Source organism: Anser anser (genome assembly GCF_964211835.1).
Source record: "Anser anser genome assembly, chromosome: 14".
In the NCBI taxonomy this organism is placed as follows: Eukaryota; Metazoa; Chordata; class Aves; order Anseriformes; family Anatidae; genus Anser; species Anser anser.
Window position 1 is genome coordinate 6,934,793 of NC_139735.1, and position 18,253 is coordinate 6,953,045.

Sequence of the window (18,253 nt, forward strand, 5' to 3'; positions counted from 1 at the left end):
GAAATGTGCAGGAAGTGCCTTCCATTCCTTGTTGATATTTCCTTTTTACTACAAGGAGTTGCAACGTGTGAATTCTGGATCCTGAACGTTGTCATGGTTACGGGGCTGCTTGGATGCTGCGTTTTGCACCCCACGAAGGCTGCAGCGCTCGGTGCCTGGCGGGAGCAGCTGCCCACGGGTGCGGAGCGGGGCTGGAGGTGGTGGGGATCGGCCCCAGCCCTTGAGCTGGCGGAGCCGGAGCTGTGGCAGGGATGCCTAGGGATGGTTTCAGTCCCAGAAGGTGCGACGGGAGTTGTGATCGCTCTCCTGTTACTCCTACAAATGCCTACTAGATAACGTGAGATCTACTCACTCTTTGAGTATATCCGGCCTTGAATATTTTTGCTTAGACTACTTTTTCACTCAGTGGTAGAATTTAAGAAGAAAACAAACAAAATAAAAAATAAATAATAAAAAAAAACTAATTCTCATTGTTTCCAGGAACCAGGGACCTTTTTTCAGCATAGACTTCATTTCAAGCTATGATCCAGAATGTTGTACAAACCAATGCTTCATGGAGAAAATGCTGGTGCTGATCTCCTTATTGTCAGCTCTGTTTGTGCATCTCAGGGAAAATCTCATATCTGCCTGCAAGATCAAGTGGCAGATGTATTGTAGAAGCTGTTGACTTTTCACTGACAAATAGCAAATGAAGTATTTTTAGCTGACCCCCTCCCCACCCCCCCAGCTTCTCTATTTATTTTTTTTTTAGCCAAAGGGTTTTTAGCTTTCCAAACCTCTACAAAGGAAGCACTAGGAAGAAAATTATTTTCTATCAAATGCAGACAGGCAGAAAACGCCAATTTTCTGAGAGGATTTTTCAATGAAAGGTTGCAATTTTCTGTCAAAAGCATCTTTATTTTTTTTACCAACTACATAAAAATGTCATGTCTTAGGTCTTGTAGCACACCCTCCCTCCCCCAACACTTCGAGTGGAGACTGGTAGGAGATTAAACTTTGTTAGTTTTACTTTGGAGTAGAATAAGGACTCCTGTGACCAAAAGGCAGTGCTGTCAGTTGAAAATAAGCAGATCTGTGCCTTTTCACACTGAACTGACGCGTGGCCTTATGCAAACGACTGTCGGAACAGTCTTGTCTCCTTTTATTCTATGTAGATTGCCAGGTTGTCTGGATGCAGATGTCTCTGCTGAGCCCAGGACACTGTATGATCTGCACACATGTGCTGTTAATCATAATCTGGAAAAAGGTGGCTCACAAACAGGAGAAAATAAGTGAATGAACGAAGCAGTATTTTGTGGAAGTTGGTTTGAAGCAGGGAATGGATGACGATACCCAAGCACCGTGTCTTGACTTCCTGCCTGAGGTAGGAGAACTGTGGGTGAGTGGGAATGAGTCGGGTGCCCTGTTTTGATGGACAGGCTCAAGTACGACTGTAAGAGCAGCAGACGGCAGCAGTGAGATAGTTCAGCCTTCCACTCCCACCTCACCTTGCCTAAGGTTACAGGCTTGTCTGAGTGCCTGGTAATTAGCTGGTGCCCAGCTATGAATGGTCCTGATTCCCCTGTCACCTACGCTGCTTTGGTGAAGGAGGATTGCGTCTGATAATTGGGGACAGCAATTTGTCACAGTCACTTGCATGAAAAGTCTAAATCTGATTATGGTTAAAATAGCAAATGTCCTGATTTCCTCTCTCAGTGGGAACACTAAGGGGCACAGGACACGTGAAAAGCACTTTGTGGAGCAATGACACGCGATAACCTTTGGTGACACTACCTGTAGTGGCTGGTGGAAGGACGAGCTCTGCTTGCTCCTAGTGAGACCCTCTTGGTACTGTGGCTCTTCCCATCACAGCTTTAGCCCCAGGTTGGGCAGAGCTGCTTGCAGGAGAGGCACGAGTGGCTGTCTTCATCTCCATGTGCAGCAGGCTGGCATCTGGCTGTGGACGTCGGAGCTCCATCCCTATCCCTGCCATGGCCTTGCAGCACAGCCTGATCCTGGCCCGACCGCTCATCTCCACGAGCTGCTTTGTACACCTCCCTGGGGGAAAGGGGTTTTGCTGCAAAGGGTTGTTAGCAGCACAAGGATCAGTGGAGAGGGCAAGGCAACGTGAGCGATGGGTTGCCTTCGCAGGTAATTGAAAGCGTGTCAGAAATAGAAACGGTATTTAAATTGAAAGTCTTTGTGATTCTTCTCCACCTGGTGAGCCTGGGAGTTACGGGAGGCTGTCGCACGGCGGAGAATTAACAATTCTGATGAGAGATGCTGTCAATTTGAATTGCTTATTTGGAGACCGGGGTGGGAGGGGTGTCCATTAGCCTGTCTCAGGGATTTCCTATGCCTGTTCTTGGATTGTCATTAAAGGAGCAAAGTGGCTGAAGGAATGCTTTCAGAGTGCAAATACCAGTACATGCCATGCAAAAGACCTATTTTTTTTCTTCTTGAGCTGATCTTATTATTCTGAAGTGCTGTCATACTACCTTACACTGCTCTGTGTGTGGGGCTGCTGGTGAGACGTTAATGAGGACAACGACAACTTTAAGCTGCTTTTTTGGAGTTCTGTGCCTTCCGTGAGGACCAGAAAGCACCAAAAGCACCATCCTCTGTGTGGTCACAGGATGCATCCTCTTCTCCATGCTGCTCACAAATAACCTGCCATGGAGGGGGCTAGAAAAAAGAAGTTTAAATAGAAGCTGGGACTTGCACTGCAACGCATCACCCTCAGGCTTTGGTATTCAGAGATTTCTTGGGGCTTCCACTTCCAACAGGCATCTCTTACAGTTACCTTAGAGGCCTTTGTGGAGGTAACGAGGTTGTATGCTCCCAGTGGCCCAGTCACTGAGGCATGTCCCCTTGCTTCCTTCAGGCCTGGTGAAGCCAGCAACGAAGGGAGCTCCTGCCTGGGCTTTCCATCTCTCCCAGTGCAGAATTAGCTGTTCCTGCTTTCCCTATCCCTAGCAGCCAGTGCAAGGATGACTGGAAAGCTGCTGGGGCTACAACATGCATGTGGTCCTCGTTAGAAGCTCAAGACTTCTCTGAGTTTGGAGAATTCATTGATTCATGGCATTGTCTTGTCATACGTACATGTGTCTGGAAGAGTATATTTGGACCACTTCTAAAACAAATGTATGGAAAAGCATCTTGCCTAATGGGTTCATTTGTGCAGCCCTCCAAGCCCTGTTGCCTGACACTTTAAAAACTGCCTGGGGGATTTTTATGTGCAATTTCCATTAATTAAAATTAACAAATACCACTGGGTATCTAAATTCTCTACATGACTTTGAGAACTACAACAGCGTTCTCTGGCAGAGAGAGGCCTGTTGAGTATCGCTCTCTTGAGTTCAGATTTTCCCTTGGGTTTGCTTGCATGTTCCTTTCAAGGGACTGCAGATTGCTCTGGAACAGCCCCGGCTCTTTTTCAGTGCTGAAGTCACACAAAATAAATATGAAGTGAGCTGATTATATTGCAGGAGCTACAAGCTAGCACGTGTCAGATCCAAAGTGAACTGACCTTTCCACTCTCAGGTGGACAGTTCTGACCTTTTGTGATGCTGATGAGAAGCGTGGAAGAAACCATGATTAGGGGAAAATCTTGCTTTATTAACACAGGCAGAGCACAGAGAACTCATCATCTGAAGATCTGCCTCTAGGTGGTGGGATACGGGAAAGAAAACCAAGACATGTGTCCGTGTTACACTCTCATTATAACACTAATGGGAACATGGTGTCTGAGAGGACAGCAGAGAGAGGAGCTGGGGAATTATGCTTTGCTTTAGAAGCTTTCTTTTGGTGATGGTTATAGCAACGGTAGACCAGGTTCCTACTGCCTCAAAGCCTCTTTATAATGCCATTGTGCAGAAGTATTATTTGGCAGAAGAAGGCGGGTAGTCCTGGTGAATGCAGTAACACCCGCTGGAGTTTGGTGGGTTTAGTGTTGCTACAAGGTACCAAGGAGCTGTTAATGAACAGGGATATATTCCGAGGCATCTGTTTTTGTCACAGTGACTGTGAGGCGCAGACACTCCCCTTTGCAGGTCTGGGGGGAGGAGGGGCGCGAGAAGGGTTTTTCTGGTGCAGCAAACATAGCTTCAGAAAGTGAGGAGGCTGGTGGGAGGGGAGGAAGGGTGGGGGGAGAGCGAGCGAGCACATATTATATTCCAACTGTTTCCACGGTGACATTTCATAATCACAACTCTTGGGGGAAAACGCTTCATCGCAGAAGCTGGAGGAGGCAGGATGGTTTTGTGGATGCAGCCGGAGAGGAACGGCTCTCCCAGCACCTGTGGCTCGCCATCCGGAGGACTTGGAAGCAGGGGCCAACTAAACTCATGCGGCTGTAGCGCAAGCCTAGGCAAGGAATTGAAATGCAAAGTAATCATCATCTCCTTCCCTTTATTTCAAGGATGAACATTTATAAATAAATATGATATCATCCCACTAGTTAGGAAGTCTAAGTATCTTCTGTTTCTTGGCAGCAACGAGGAAAAGAGGGATGTATGTAGAAAAGAGCCCACAGGATGTACCTAGCAAAGCGTAGTCAAATAGATGAAAGCAGCCTGTCGTTAATGAATTAGGTCACCAGGTCTTTGCATTGCACATTGTCTCTTTCTTCACTCTCTCAGCCCTAGAGTTGTGGCATGAAAGCGAGCTCCTGGCAGATGGAGCCAGAAAAACCTGCCTTTTCATCACTAGGGCTGGTCGCACAGTGCCCAGGAGAAACCAGGGCTTTGCTAGCAGCAAGTCTCACAAATCAATCTGTGGCATATTATTCGTTTTTACAAAGCAGCACCATGTTCACCTGAATAGCTTCCAAATGTCTGTGGTTCCCTGTGTTGTTTTAGGCAGTGTACCGCTTGCCATCATGCTGCTACAGATGGCAGCAGCTCTTGGGGGCTTTCCTACGAGACGTGGGCAGGGGAGACAAGGGCTGTGACAAGTACACACGGCTTTCGCGCTTGGGGACTTTCCTTTAGTTCCTGCTGCATAGAGAGCTGCGCTGTGGATTTCAGTCTCAGCCCTCCAGCAGCTTCTGTGAGTTTAGGCAAATTGCTTTCGCCGCCAGTGTCTCAGATGGGATAAATGCTCTTTTTTTATGTCACTGGCCACTGGTAGCTGAATGATCAAGGCTTTCTGTGGGCAAGGTGGAGTGATGCTGGGAGTCGAATGGAGCTGCTTCTGCAGAGCCTAATAGGAGCATTGGGTTTCTTGAATTGCATGACTCAATGCAGTAACTGCATCTTCAGCTGCCAGCTGCCCAGTAGTCCTGGACTGTATCCGAAGCAAGTATGCTTAGACATACATGATTCCTAAAACAATCACTGCATCTTTGTATTCTTGAAGTATCTTGTTTATTATATTTTTGTGACCGAAGGTATACAGCTCTGTGCTTTGTCTGTAGGGCTGCACGGAGCTTACTAATGATCTGCCCTCTTTTGATAGCCACTTGTTGTAATTGCAGACGTTGTTACACTGGGTTGCAAACTTTGTGGAGCGCCGGGCGACAGGGTATTTGTGTTCTGTTCTTTCTGTCTGCATCTGCTGTTGGAGTACAAAGGAAGTCTAGCCTTTCGCTTGAAATACAGCACTGATCTGTGCTTATGATGTACAGAAAGTCTTGGGCAAAAATCTTGATTAGCACAGAAAGTCTTTAAATGTGGGACATCTCCAGAAACATGCAGTGTAAAGCAGCCTGTATCGTCCTTCTTATCTCTCCCTTCCAGCCTGGAAAACAGGATGATTCTTTAAAAAAGACATTTGTTTCTGATTGTATCCTTAGGGGTCTCTCATTTTTGTGATGTGTAAAGGAAGAAGAAGAGATAGTGGGTGGATGAGGATCTGTAGGTTAAGCTTTACAGCTCTTTGCCCAAATAGAGCAGCCTAATGGCGATAGCTCAGCTGAAGACCTTCCTATTGAGCGTCCATAAAATGCAGTTCCCCTGCACAGGGGAGAGCTGCCACTGCTGCTGAATGCGTTCCCTTCTCCCTCCTTACACATCTGCAGAGCTGGCAGCGATGTCCTCTGGCACATCGTGGTGACACTTAGGAGCCACAGAGGACTTAGATGCTCCAGCGTAGTAGCATAAAGTCGGGACATCCCACTGTTATGGGCCGCTGCCACACAGTTGTAGAAAATTACTTCGTGGAACTTGAAAAACGTTTTTGGAGCTATAGAAGAGGATCAAAGATACCTGATTGAGTGTCTCTAGGCCAGGCAGTACTTAGACTACCTGGAGCTTCTCATTCCCCGTTCATCTTTTCTTTCGGCTAAGTGGTGCTAGTCTTTTCATTCTCCTCTTTCCAGCTCTGATAATTTTCGATGTCCCATGCTGAAGCCTTTCTGTTTCTTCTCTGGATTTTCTCCAGACGTGGATGTTGGATTTTCTGTTTATTCAGAAACTCTACAGATTCCAGTTTCTCACTCCAAGCTGGAACCAATATAATTTTGCTTTCACATCTATTAAGGATTTAAAGAAAACTACTTTTCTTATAAAATTATATAATGGCACCGTATATCACAATGACTTCTTCTGACAATATATGGAGGGAGTTCAGGTTATTTGTGCAGATTCCACATGTGAAAATAAAGAAAATCTCTCCCTGTAGACTTCCATGGGTGAATATCTCTAGTCATCCATTAGCCCTCGTGAAATCCAACCTCTACAACACATACGGACTGCTAATGTGTGATACGCAATGCTATGAGTGAGACTGGGACGGTTAGAGGGAGGGATTTTACGTGATTGCGTGATTTGATCCAACACAGCAATTCCTGTTTCTCTCTGAGCTAAAGCATGGGCAGCAGTTAGGGAATGAGGAGAATATCTGTATTGATTGCAGAAACTACCAACAGCGAATCACTGATAATTCTGGCAATTTTTTTAGGTTAGTGTTTTGTGCATAGGCTTTCCCCCTTCCTGTCTGGTTGCAGGGCGGCTGCTATAGTAGGATGTGCTGCAAGGGCTGGAAATTGGCGGTGCTTTCCTTGACTCAGTTGCTCAAGTTCAAAGCTTTGATTCCTTCGACTGTTAGAAGGGGCAAGATCAGCCACCCCAAAGCACAGCCCACATGTTTGTTTATCTTGCATGTTAGCAAAGCAGCCTGGGAAACGCTGAGCCAGATGGTAATGATGGGATCTTTGCAAGGCTGTTTGAATTGCGGCAATTGCTGCTGCTGCTGCTTTTTGTGTTGTTTTTTCTTTTTTTCTTTTTTTTCTTCCTAAATCAGCATCCTTTTATCTCCCTCATTTCACGTTTGTTTTCTGCGCATCTTGGGTTTGATGCCAGAGATTAAAAAATGAGGGTTGATTCATATATATCAATATTAAACTGTATAATCACCTCAATCATTATTTGACTTCATCTGGAGCATTCACAACATTTCAGGAAGTTTGAGTGAAGCAAAACTTTTTAGTGTATATGAGCATTTCACTGAACTATTGATAACCAGAATTTCTGATTTAGGCTGCATCCCCTTTGCCTGGCTTTTCACAGTAAATAATCCTCTTACCATGTATTTCAACAAATTTTTAATACTTTTTGTTTTTCCTTTCAGCTAGAAAATAACAGCACAATCTGGGGGGGGGGGGGGGGGGGGGGGGGGTGTTATATTCTCTAACGAGAGTAGACCTACTGTAACTTTAACGCATTACCAGTAATTTCTGCTTCCTCTGGCGAGGTTTTGAGAAACATAAGGTGCTTTAATAACAAGCAGGGACCCACCCACAACTCTGATTTATGTTTATGACTCAGCAAAGAACGTAAACTGAGACTAGGGCACAGTGTTTCTATAAGTAGTTATAAATCAGCCATTCACCAGGAAAAAAAAATAAAAATGAGTACTAGCAGCCTGCTGTGTATGAGGAAGAGAGCATTTTGGGGGTTGCAGATGACAGTGTTCTTTCAGTGAAGGGGTCACTCAGGATTCATCAGAGAGAGATTTGTAGCATTTCCACAAGTGCTCTCATGGACCTAGACCCAGCACAGTGCTGTTTGCATCACTGGCTGTCTGAACTGTCCCTAGCTGAGCATGTCAAACCCATCCGATGGAAGCAAACCCTTTGTCAGTGGGCCAGCTAGATGGCCAGACAAACAACTGGGGAAGAAAAAAAATTGCAGATCTGAATTTGCAGCATTTGATACTTGCATTCAAGTTGGACTAAGTGCATCGCTTACATCCTTACCTGTCTCCAGGAAAGCCACTGATCCTATTGTGCCGAAGGTCCCCCACGCACTAGGTGACAGTGAAGCCTGACCCGTGGAGCCCATGGTCCTCGCCAGACTGATGGTACCCCAAGGGCAATCTGAGCCAGAGCCCAACATCCATTTGCCAGTTGCTGCTCGTGAATTTCCAGCTGAAGGATGCACAGTATTTTCAATGCCAGTTAGATTGACGGGTTTATCTTCCAGTCCATTTACTTACTTAATTACCCTACATTGAGCAAGAAGTCATTTCTTATAAATATGGTAATAAACCGATCAGGATCACAACAGAAGCACATTCTTAAACAGTTTGTGGAAAAAGCTGATGTTTCCCAGATTCAGCAAGTATCAGGCTTCCCCCATCGGCAGTCAGTAAATGAAGAAATAATATTTGATGGCCTTAAAATGTCAGCCCCCAGATGATGTTTGTCGTCAGTCAGGACCTGCTTGGAGCTGTCCTCAGCTCTCTGAGCAGTGCCTGCTCAAAGAACGAGGAACAGATCCAGCACAAATTCAGTGTATAAAGTTTCCTCTGTCCTTCATCTTCAGGTTTTAGTGCACATTGGAAAGCAAGTGAAGCTCATGCTTCTTTTAGCTTCTCTGACCTGCTCCTGGGATGTCGAAGCCTTTCATTTGACAGCTCTGGCTGTTGTGTGAAGAAGAGAAGAGACCATCAGCACCTCAGGCCTGATTCATTGATGGGGGGATTTTTTTTTCAGCCTGATAACAGACGTTGCTTTGTAAAGGAGGTTCCCCCAGAAATGATTTGAAGGCTACGGTTTACAGGCGCTATTTTTCAATGGCATAAACACTACACTCCAGATTTAAAAGACTGAAGCAAATGTCAAATGTTCAAGTGTATAGGCACACATGGACAGGACTACAAGGAGCCAGAGGTTCTGCTGTCCCTACTTAAGTCAGAATTTGCAGGGCAAGGACGAATGAAGGGCTAAGGCTTGGCTCGCTAGCCCTGTGGTGCCAAAACACCCATGCGGGCTGACGCCTGCGGAGTGGTTTCAGACAGGGCTGCAGGCGTGCAGTGCCCCGCCGCAGCAGCTCCGTCTGCCAGCAGGAGCCCTGGGGCTGTGCCGTGCCCGGGAGATGCCGCGGGCGGGCGGGCGCGCACAGCACCCGTGCGCCTTCCTCGCCGTGTCTATCAGTGTCGCTTCCGTGTGGGTGGCACCAGTGACTGTGCATATGTTTGCTGGGTGTAGGTGTGCCGAGGGCTATCTGCACACACGCTGGTGCTGCAAATCAAGAGGGTTTTCTTGCCCCTCACCTGTCCCTGTGTCTGCTGTGTTAGTGATGCCCGTGGGGTCAACAGCAGACTGGGGGGACGTGGGTTATCCCGTACCCCAGAGGTTCTTGTGACACGTTTTTCACCGTCCTTTCAGCTCTTTTTCCGTCATGATCACTTCCAAATCTTCCCCATTTTGAATTTCCAGAGTCTGTCCTCTCAGCACCTGTGATCATTCCTTGAGAGGTACATTATCCAAAATAACAAAATTGAGTTGAACAAGGCAGGGAGAGAAACACACGTGACTCCATTGACATTCATGTATGCCAACGCTCTGCAAAACCCATACGAGAGTCTGTGTTGTTTGGAGTTTATTTAAATTAATCACTATAATTACATTTTGCTCTTTATCAAAAGCCTCCTATAGAGATTGTCCAGCTAGAAAATAATAGGAATTTCAGAAATAGTAGTATTTCAATAGCCTAATAGCCTCTTTGAAGACATTCAGGAGCATCATGTAAAACACAGTGGGCACTGGAGGGAATAATTCTGCTGGGAGGTCGGATTGATGCCGAGTTCTGTTGATTTCCTCATTTTTCAAGGCTGGAGGCTTCTGCATGTGAATGAGTCCTTTGTTTTTCCAAGGGTTCTGGTACAGAAATATCTGCTGTAACAACCGCTTATTTGCTATCCTGGAAACAAAAGCTCTGATAGCAAAGACAGGCCATTCTGCTCTCGTGGACAACTTCACGTTGTGCGAAGTGAAGCAAAGAGGAAGGTGGCAGACAGCCTCCCTGGAGACAAAATTCTCTGGTGTGCAAAACCTTGGAGCAGAAGTGGGTGAGAACAAAGGTTCTTGCTAAGTACAGCAAGGTCAGCCGCCAGCAGAGCACAACGAGAATGGGAGCTTTGATGTATTCATTTTCTTGTTATGTCTGGCAAAGATCTTAAGTGAACCAGCTGCACTCTTTCAAAATTCCTTTATACCATTTCTTATCTTAAATCGGAAGGCCCACTTTCTTAGACGTGTATTTACCTAACTCATTGCACTCAATTGCATGGATTTATCCCACAAGACCTTGTTAGAAGCTCCCTGTTAAGCACCAGGTGCCTGCCTGTCCCACCTATTTCTTATGGAGCCTTTAAGACAAAATACAGGTCTTCATAATTCCACTCCCCTGTATTTCCAGTTGCCCCCTGATCAAGACCGCACTGTGCAATATACATATATGCTGTAATGAATGATTTTCTTTGGTTTCGGAAATTAGAAATAAGTTCATTCAGATGTTTGTTCTTGTTTTTTAGGAATCTAAAAAATTCAGTTGATAATTCAGTCAGACTTTTCTCTTAGAAGAGCCCAGAACTGTCTGATATCTGGCACTGTAAGGTGCATTGATCTGTCAGTCATTCTGTTATGACCATTCCTGCAACATCTAAGAGTTTCACCAATATCCCAAGACTAAGTTTGGTGTTTAGTTGAAAGTTCAGAAGCTATATCCTTCAGAGGTTGATTTAAATAATCTTTAGAGCAGCTAGAGTTAATTCCTAGCATCCTTGTGCTAACAAACTGAATAAAACGCTACTATCTATAGGTAAAAAGGAAATTAATACATTCTTAAAATAATGGTCTTATTGCTACTTATCTTGTTACAGTGTGGTGAGGTTCTCCTTGTTAAGCCACCTGCACTCTGCAAGGTTTATAGACAAAAGCAGCATCATTAATTAATGCAACAGTGCAAGCTTTCTGTGAGCTATTACAATATTTTATTGTTATGGCTATTATTATTATTATTACTACCAGACAGGCTGCTTGGGAGTTTCGAAAACACGCTAGCAACTCTCTATTGCATTGGCTACCCTTCAGTACCTTTCTTTAGCTTATAAATGCAGCTGTTTCTGTTAAATTTGGATGGAAAGCAAGAGCCTATAAAGCCTACCAGTAGATTATTTTAGCCTCAGATCAGTGTTGTTGATATTATACAAGGAACGAGATGGAAATCTGAAGGTGCTATCTATCAACATACCTAAATCTGGTTTGCTTGAATATGGCTCTGGGATGCTGGTCACTCAGCCAAGATAAGCTCATCCTTTGGCCGCCTGTAACTCACTCCTAAACGCCTGAACAATCGCTTTAATGAACCTGCAAGTCTCTGACACCGAGAGTCATTGCCATGGTCAAGGGTGGCTTGGGGGAAAAAAATGAGTTCATCCTGGAGGGATGTTTTATTGCTTGCCATAAGGAAGATGTCAGTCTTCTGGGCTCTGTTTTCGCAGTGCGACTGTCCTCGCTGTCCTTGTAAGAGGCCACAAAGTTGTAGGCATCAGTACAAATCTGCTCTGATGCAAGGTGTTAGACTACGGTGCTGCAGATGCTAAATGCCTGCTGTAAACGTCTGCCCTGGCACTTATGTGGGTGTTTAAGCATTTTGTCATCACAGCGAGATCCATAAAATCATCTAGGAAGAGGCTAAAGATCCCGAACCTAATTTGCAGAGATGAAATGTTGGCCTTGTGCAAAGATCATTGTCCATTCTCGTTTGCCCAGAGCCTGTGCCCACAGCAACGTGAGGAGTTTTCCAGTTGTCACATTTGGCTATGGAGACAGAGCATGGCTGTGTGTGATGCTGCGGTACCCAAGACCTCTGTTGCAGTTGGCAGGGAGGGCTGTAAGGGGAACCAGAGCTGTGGCAAATCTCTTCTAGAGAAAGTAGAGGGCATGCCAACAACAACAAAATGCTACCGTCTCTGTTTTCAAGACTTCAGAAGAGGCTTGAGGATATTAAGAGCAGTTACGTCACACCTGGTCACTGCGGCCAACAGAGAATGGCTCCGTGTTAGTGCAGGTTTTGAAAGCTTTGGTCGCAGCCTGTTTTGGTTATCCTGCTCTGCAGAGTCCCGGTCTGTCCAACTGCACCTTCTGCGGGAGCGAGTCCTGACCTTTGAGCCTATTTCTGACTCTAACACAAACAACATGTTTTCTTTGATCATGTGTTCTTTGTTTCCTCCTCACCATTTACTCTTTGTTTTCAGTAAGAATGCAAATTGTGGAGGCAAAATCTCTCTGCTCAGACATGGATAATCGCGTTCTGGTACAAGAGGCCCCAGGTTTGGTCTGGGGCTTCATGTTTCAGACGGGAACGGGTGAATTTTCTCTACTCTCTGAGATGGCTGTGGCTTTGTGTTCACAACACTTTGTCCTGAAACATTTCTAAATCCCAAGTGGTGCCTAAGGGCTGGTTTTTATTGTTGTTACTCCTATTGATTTTTTCCCTTTTGTTTTTGAGCAAAGCTGCTAATGGTCAAATAAGCTCCAACCTCACCAGAACTGCCACAAAACAGCTCTTACAATGATTCAGACTAGAAAAGCCCCCTAATTTCTGAAGCCTGCCCTGCCTGATGGTTCTGGCAAGCACAGATTCCTCCAGAGCAAGTGCATGGGAATGCCTCATAGGTTAACGGTGAGGCAAGGAAGGTGTGTGCTGGGGTGGGTGATTTATTTTTTTTTAATTTATTTTTTTCCTTCTTCAGGATCTTTGTTGTCTGTTGCTCTGAAACCCTTCCTTCCAAGGCACGTTTGCAGGATCCCTCCCTTTTTATTATCCTAATGAGCCAGGCTGTAGAGACTGATCCGGTCAACTCCTGGCCCCAGGGATGAGAGCCCAGGTTGGGATGCGACGGATGAGAGGCAGAGGAGTTTAAGCCCTTTCTCTAGAGGAGTTTGCCACCTACTGATTCACAGGTTCCTTCTAGCTCTTGCCAAGAGAAGTTGAGGGGCGATGCGGGGGGGAGCTGGGAACTTGGGGTAGGCAGGGATTGCCCTTAGAGACCCCAGCCAGGGCCCCCAGGGAATAGCTGGGGCGGTGGGGGGACGCGGTGCCCAGCTGTTGAGCTCCAGCTCGGCGAAGGCAAAGGGAGCTCGGTGGAAGCGCACGGCGTGCATGCGTGCGTGTGTGTTGTGTGTGGCGGGGGAGGGATGTGGATGAGGAGCGGGCTCTCTTTCTTTCTCACAGGGCTCAGTTAATCCTGCTGTCAGGCGGTGTTAAGCAGCAGTCTCAGCGCTGGATTCCGAGAGAAGGAGACGCGCAATCCAGAAGGCGCAGCAGAGGGGAGGCGAGAGAGGCAGCTAAAGAGAGCAGAGCGGGGGAAAAATCAAATCTATGCTCGGAACTGGGCTTCTTTTTCGCCAATGCAAAAGGGAATATGCAGCACATTTTTGCCTTCTTCTGCACCAGTTTCCTAGGGGCAGTGTTAGGGGCCAATTTCCCCAACAATATCCAGATAGGTGAGTGCGGAGCTCGGGGCCGCTGGGGAGTGATGCTCCCCGGCAAGCGGTGGGGTGGAGAGGGGGCGGTGGGGGCAAACCGACCCGTTCATTTGCTTGCAGGGGAAAAATGTGCGTGTGTGTGTGAGAGAGAGAGAGGGGGTGAACAGCGCGGGCTGGGTTTTCCTGTTGGTATGAGATTTGCAAGAGCAGAGAGATATCAATTTTTCTTTGGGGGAGGGGAGGATCGGGAATAAATGCCTGCACACACACCAACACAGAGGGAGAAAAGTGCCTCTGAAATGGAGGAAGCATGAAAGAAAAAATCTGTTTCTTGCTTTGTGAAATATCTGGGCTGCCATTGTGCGTTGCTGCATTTGCAAAATCGGTGGTTGCATTATACATTTTTGTGAGGATGCTCTCATCTGTAGGTAACTGGGACGAGAGGTAACAAACAGGCGCGCTCTGTTGTTGTTGCTAAAGAATAAGGGCAGAGCTATTGGAGGAGGATTTTGCGTTGAAGTCTCTTTTCATTTCATGCTACTTGCTTCCTCTGTGCACCAGCACTGCCTGTTTGATTCCTTTCTCCCTTCCTGTAACTTCTCGGTGCTGCTCTCCCCCCAGCCCCAGGTTCATTATTACTCTCCCATTGATCTTTATTGATGACAATTTGTAACCCAAATTCCGTTTCCTTGCACGCCGGTTTTCTTTCCCAGCTCCTTTCTCTGTACAAAGCCAATCAACTGCTAATCCACCAAGTTCAGGCAACTCCTGCCTTAGTATAGCTGCACAATTGGTGCTTTTATTGCTGTTCCTGCTACATCCCCATCTCCCTCCCTTCCTGCTTCCCTTTTACCCCAAATCTGTGCAGCATCCCAGATTCTTTCCCTTTCAACAAACACGTATAAGAGCTTAACTCAGCTACTAGCATCTTATTTCACTGACACCCACGATTAGGCTGGAGAGGGGGTGCATGTGGGGGGGTGGGTGATATTCGTACACAAATAGCCCTCTCCACACACCAAGAAGATGCCCTCTATACTTAAGATGTGCGAAGTGCCATTGCAAGCAGGTCTCTCTCTGCACATTTGTTTCTTCCCCATGTCATCTGCCCTGGAGGGTGGGTATCGATGCTTTCTGCTCCTGTTTTAATTCAGCCTTGTTTTCAAGCGCTTTGTTTCCCTATCTAAAATACAAATAGTGCTTCTACATGCATATAGATAACAGGACTCGTGCTATTACATTCAGACTTTCTGGATGCCATGAAGGGACCTGCCACAAGCGAAGTTCCCTGCGGGGGGAGCAGCAGGAAACTTTTCCTAGGGCTGGGTTATCCCAGCATTTTGTTCCAGGTCCATGAGGGGAGAGAGGCTCTGAGCCTGCGTCCAGCCTGATCCTGGTTTCTATTCGCTTTATGTTGTCCTGTGGCTCTGGGCTCAGATGCGCTTCCACTCAGATCGATCCTTTTCAGGATCAAGCTTTAGATTTCCTGCTCTCTCTGAGTCTGGCCGCTGTCACCTGTTAAATGTAGGGTTTTTCCATGCAGCAAACTTCCAGCAGCAGCAGCAGGTGTTTGGCCATGGGCCCTGCTCGGTCCAGCTCTTACAGCCCCGTCCCCACGTGCCCAGCTTGGCCGGGCTGCTCTGAACCCAGTAACCCCTGCTTCCCTCCTGCAGCAAACCTGGGGAGCAAAGTTTAAAATGGGCCTAATTACAAGTGGGGGTGGAGGGAGAAAGACTCTAATTCCTTTTTTTATAGAAGTAACATTGGCAGCGCTTACGTTTCTTTTCTTTAAAGTTGTGGGGAGGTAAAGAGGTTGAGCCAAACCCCAAGGTTCAGCCCAACCCTGCAGGATGCTGGGCTCAGAGATGCACCAGAGCTCCTATACGTGCTCCAGACATTACATAATGTAAAGGTTTTCTGCTTCCAGCCTGGCTGCAGCGGGCACGAACCCCCCTGCTGTGCTGGAGGGTTTTGGACTGCAGAGGCAGCCTCAGGATAGGCAAGCTCTAGCCCAGGAATATTTTAGACCAAAGAGACTGCTAATACAGGTGTGCTCAGACCTTTCTCCTTGTTCTGTTTTTCTCCCCAGGGGGGTTATTTCCTAATCAACAGTCCCAGGAACATGCGGCTTTTAGGTTTGCACTGTCTCAGCTCACGGAACCCCCTAAGCTCCTTCCCCAGATCGACATTGTGAACATTAGTGACAGCTTTGAAATGACATATACCTGTAAGTAGCGGCGTTTGCCGTGCTTTCTCTTACTTTGGTTTCTTTACTCCTGACTGCTTTTGTGTTTTTTTTTTTTTTTTATTATCTAAAATATGGGACATCTTGATAAAAACATGCAACTCTCCTTCAGGGTCAATGTAAGAAAACCCCAGATACACAGCAAAGAGATTTCAGAATCATTTTGGTTTGTGCTAAGATGTAGGGGGTGAGATAGTGCTGCAGTTGTTCAGCATGTTTTGTGTTTTCTCTTTCAATGCTTCCAAAGTAGTGTAAAACCCTCAACAATTCATTTCCTTGTGTTTCTCTAACCCCTGCCCGATTCTTCATACTGGGGTTTCATTCCCGTATTTCCTATAGCTGCGATGTACAACAAAGGCACCCCTTTCCACCCACGGGGTGCACAGAAGTGTCTGTTTAGTGTGAACAGCTTCTTCTCCAGCCCCAGTTTAGCCATCTGTCCTTGCAATTTCAGAAAGACTGAGCAGAAAACGGCACCATGGTGCAAGCAGAGTCCAGATTTACAGTAAGGGACATGTCCGATAAGGACGGAGAGGTAAGAGAGTTCTAGTTTCAAGTGCCAGTGAAATTATTGGCTCTAAAAACACCAATTAAAGACTGTATTGGCACAGCAGAGTCAGTCCTAGGGCTTAGCTACACCTTGCTAAAGCACAACACATTGTTATGTGGTGGAGTTGGGAAAAGAAAAAATTTGACTTGCCAGGTAACGCCAAGATTAGCAGCAACAAATAAGACCAGGAGGTAACCAGCAGAAAACAAACACTAACACAGCCCCGTGGTTGCAGCAGGGGCTATTGTGGCATTTGCTTCCTTCGGAGCGAGCAGCACGGTGCTGTGCACGAGGGGCTCGCACCGCTGGGATGCGATGCACAAAGAATTCCTCAGCTCGACCTGGTGTCAGACACGGCTTTCTTTCTCTGAGCCTGCGTGTGCTTGTGTGTGTATGAGGACCTGCAGGAGGAACCCTTCCCTTTGCAGAGCCTGTTGGGTTGTTGTTGGCTCACATCCGTAGTATCCTTTTGATTCACTGAAACATCCTCTCTGCAGTTTAGTCATATGGAGAGTGGGATAGAGGTGGACACAAACTGTTCTCTCTGCTAAGAAATATACAGAAGGGAAAAATGTTTTTCTGCAGAAAGAACCCAGGAATGTATAGGAGGAGAACTGATAAGGCTCCTTAAAGAAAAAAAAAAGTCCATTTTTTTTTAATGTTGAAAAGTTTGCAAGTACAAGATTGCAGGAATTTCTTGGCCTGTAAGACGTAGGAGAGAGAAGTAATATTTTGGCCATGCTTTCACTGGACTATCTAATGACATTCCTAAAGATTTTCTATTCTCCTTAATACCCCTTTATTTGCCAACTACAAGGTTTTCATCAAGCAAGAGCAACTATTTCAGCTCAGTCCAATGGCACTTCCTTGGCAGGAAAACTAGACAAATAGAAGAAAAAGGCAGACCTAGTATCTATCAAAGGAAAGCGTCACCCACCTGGGGTAGAGTTGCTGACTGTGGCTGGGGATGAGCTATTTCAGTGCTGATAGCAGGAAGAAAGCAGAAACTGCAAGAATATTGCTAGAATAAATTCTCCATCTGCGCAGAGTTTTCCCTCCCTCTCTACGCCTGCCACTAATGATTTTGTTTACTGCATTAACAATGATAGCAAGGCCACGATACTAGTTATGCTTAAAAAATCTGTCATTAGTACCACGAGGGTGGGGGTGGTCTCACAAAAGCTGAATGGAAGCAAGACAACCTCCCAAAGGATGTTATATTTGAGCTCTATGTAGGGCACATTGTCCTAGATCAGACCAGCAAAGCACTCTGCACAGTCCAACTTCACTTGTCCTCATTTTTTTTTTTTTTAATTAAAAACTTCCTAAGTTCTTCAAGACTATGGAAGGCAGCTTTTGTTTTGTAAGCACAAAAGACGGTGTTATTCCCTGTACCCTTGGGAGGAAAAAAAAAAAAAAACACCACCACAATAAAAAAGCCCCACAATATAACAGGCTGTTGGGAGATGTGGTTTTGGTACTCCCATGCTGAAACTTTTGCCAGGAATTATCTCCTTCCTCACCTTCCAGCAAATTCCCTTCCCTGTTGCCAAGATATCAGCAGAAAGATCTGTTTATTTACAGTGAATAAAAAACCCTGCCCACGCAGAGGTCCTTATCTTCTGAGAAAAGACTGGCCATGCTACCAGTTAAAAGTACCAGTTTTTGTTCCCATGGAGATGGAGAACGCAGCATTTCTCTGTCGTTGGAATCACCTGGTTCCCTGATGCTTTCGGTCGAGGGTGTTTGGACTCTGCAAACC

The 18,253-nt window shown here is 46.2% G+C and overlaps 1 protein-coding gene across 8 annotated transcripts in view; it reads left to right on the plus strand.

The window, feature by feature from the left end:
• Positions 1-18,253, plus strand: part of GRIA1 (glutamate ionotropic receptor AMPA type subunit 1) — a 186,859-nt gene that overhangs the window by 50,330 nt on the left and 118,276 nt on the right. For 6 of the 8 annotated variants that reach the window (XR_014572351.1, XR_014572352.1, XM_083798711.1 and 3 more), the window contains exons 2-3: positions 13,443-13,714; positions 15,786-15,923. The exons of 1 other annotated variant lie outside the window; for it this stretch is intronic. Coding sequence is in view for 5 of the 7 variants with exons in the window: in XM_083798711.1 (XP_083654837.1) it covers positions 13,443-13,714; positions 15,786-15,923 (410 nt within the window). In the remaining 2 variants the exon portion in view is untranslated. The remainder of the gene's footprint in view (positions 1-13,442; positions 13,715-15,785; positions 15,924-18,253) is intronic. One more of the 8 variants, XM_083798712.1, reaches the window with a different exon arrangement.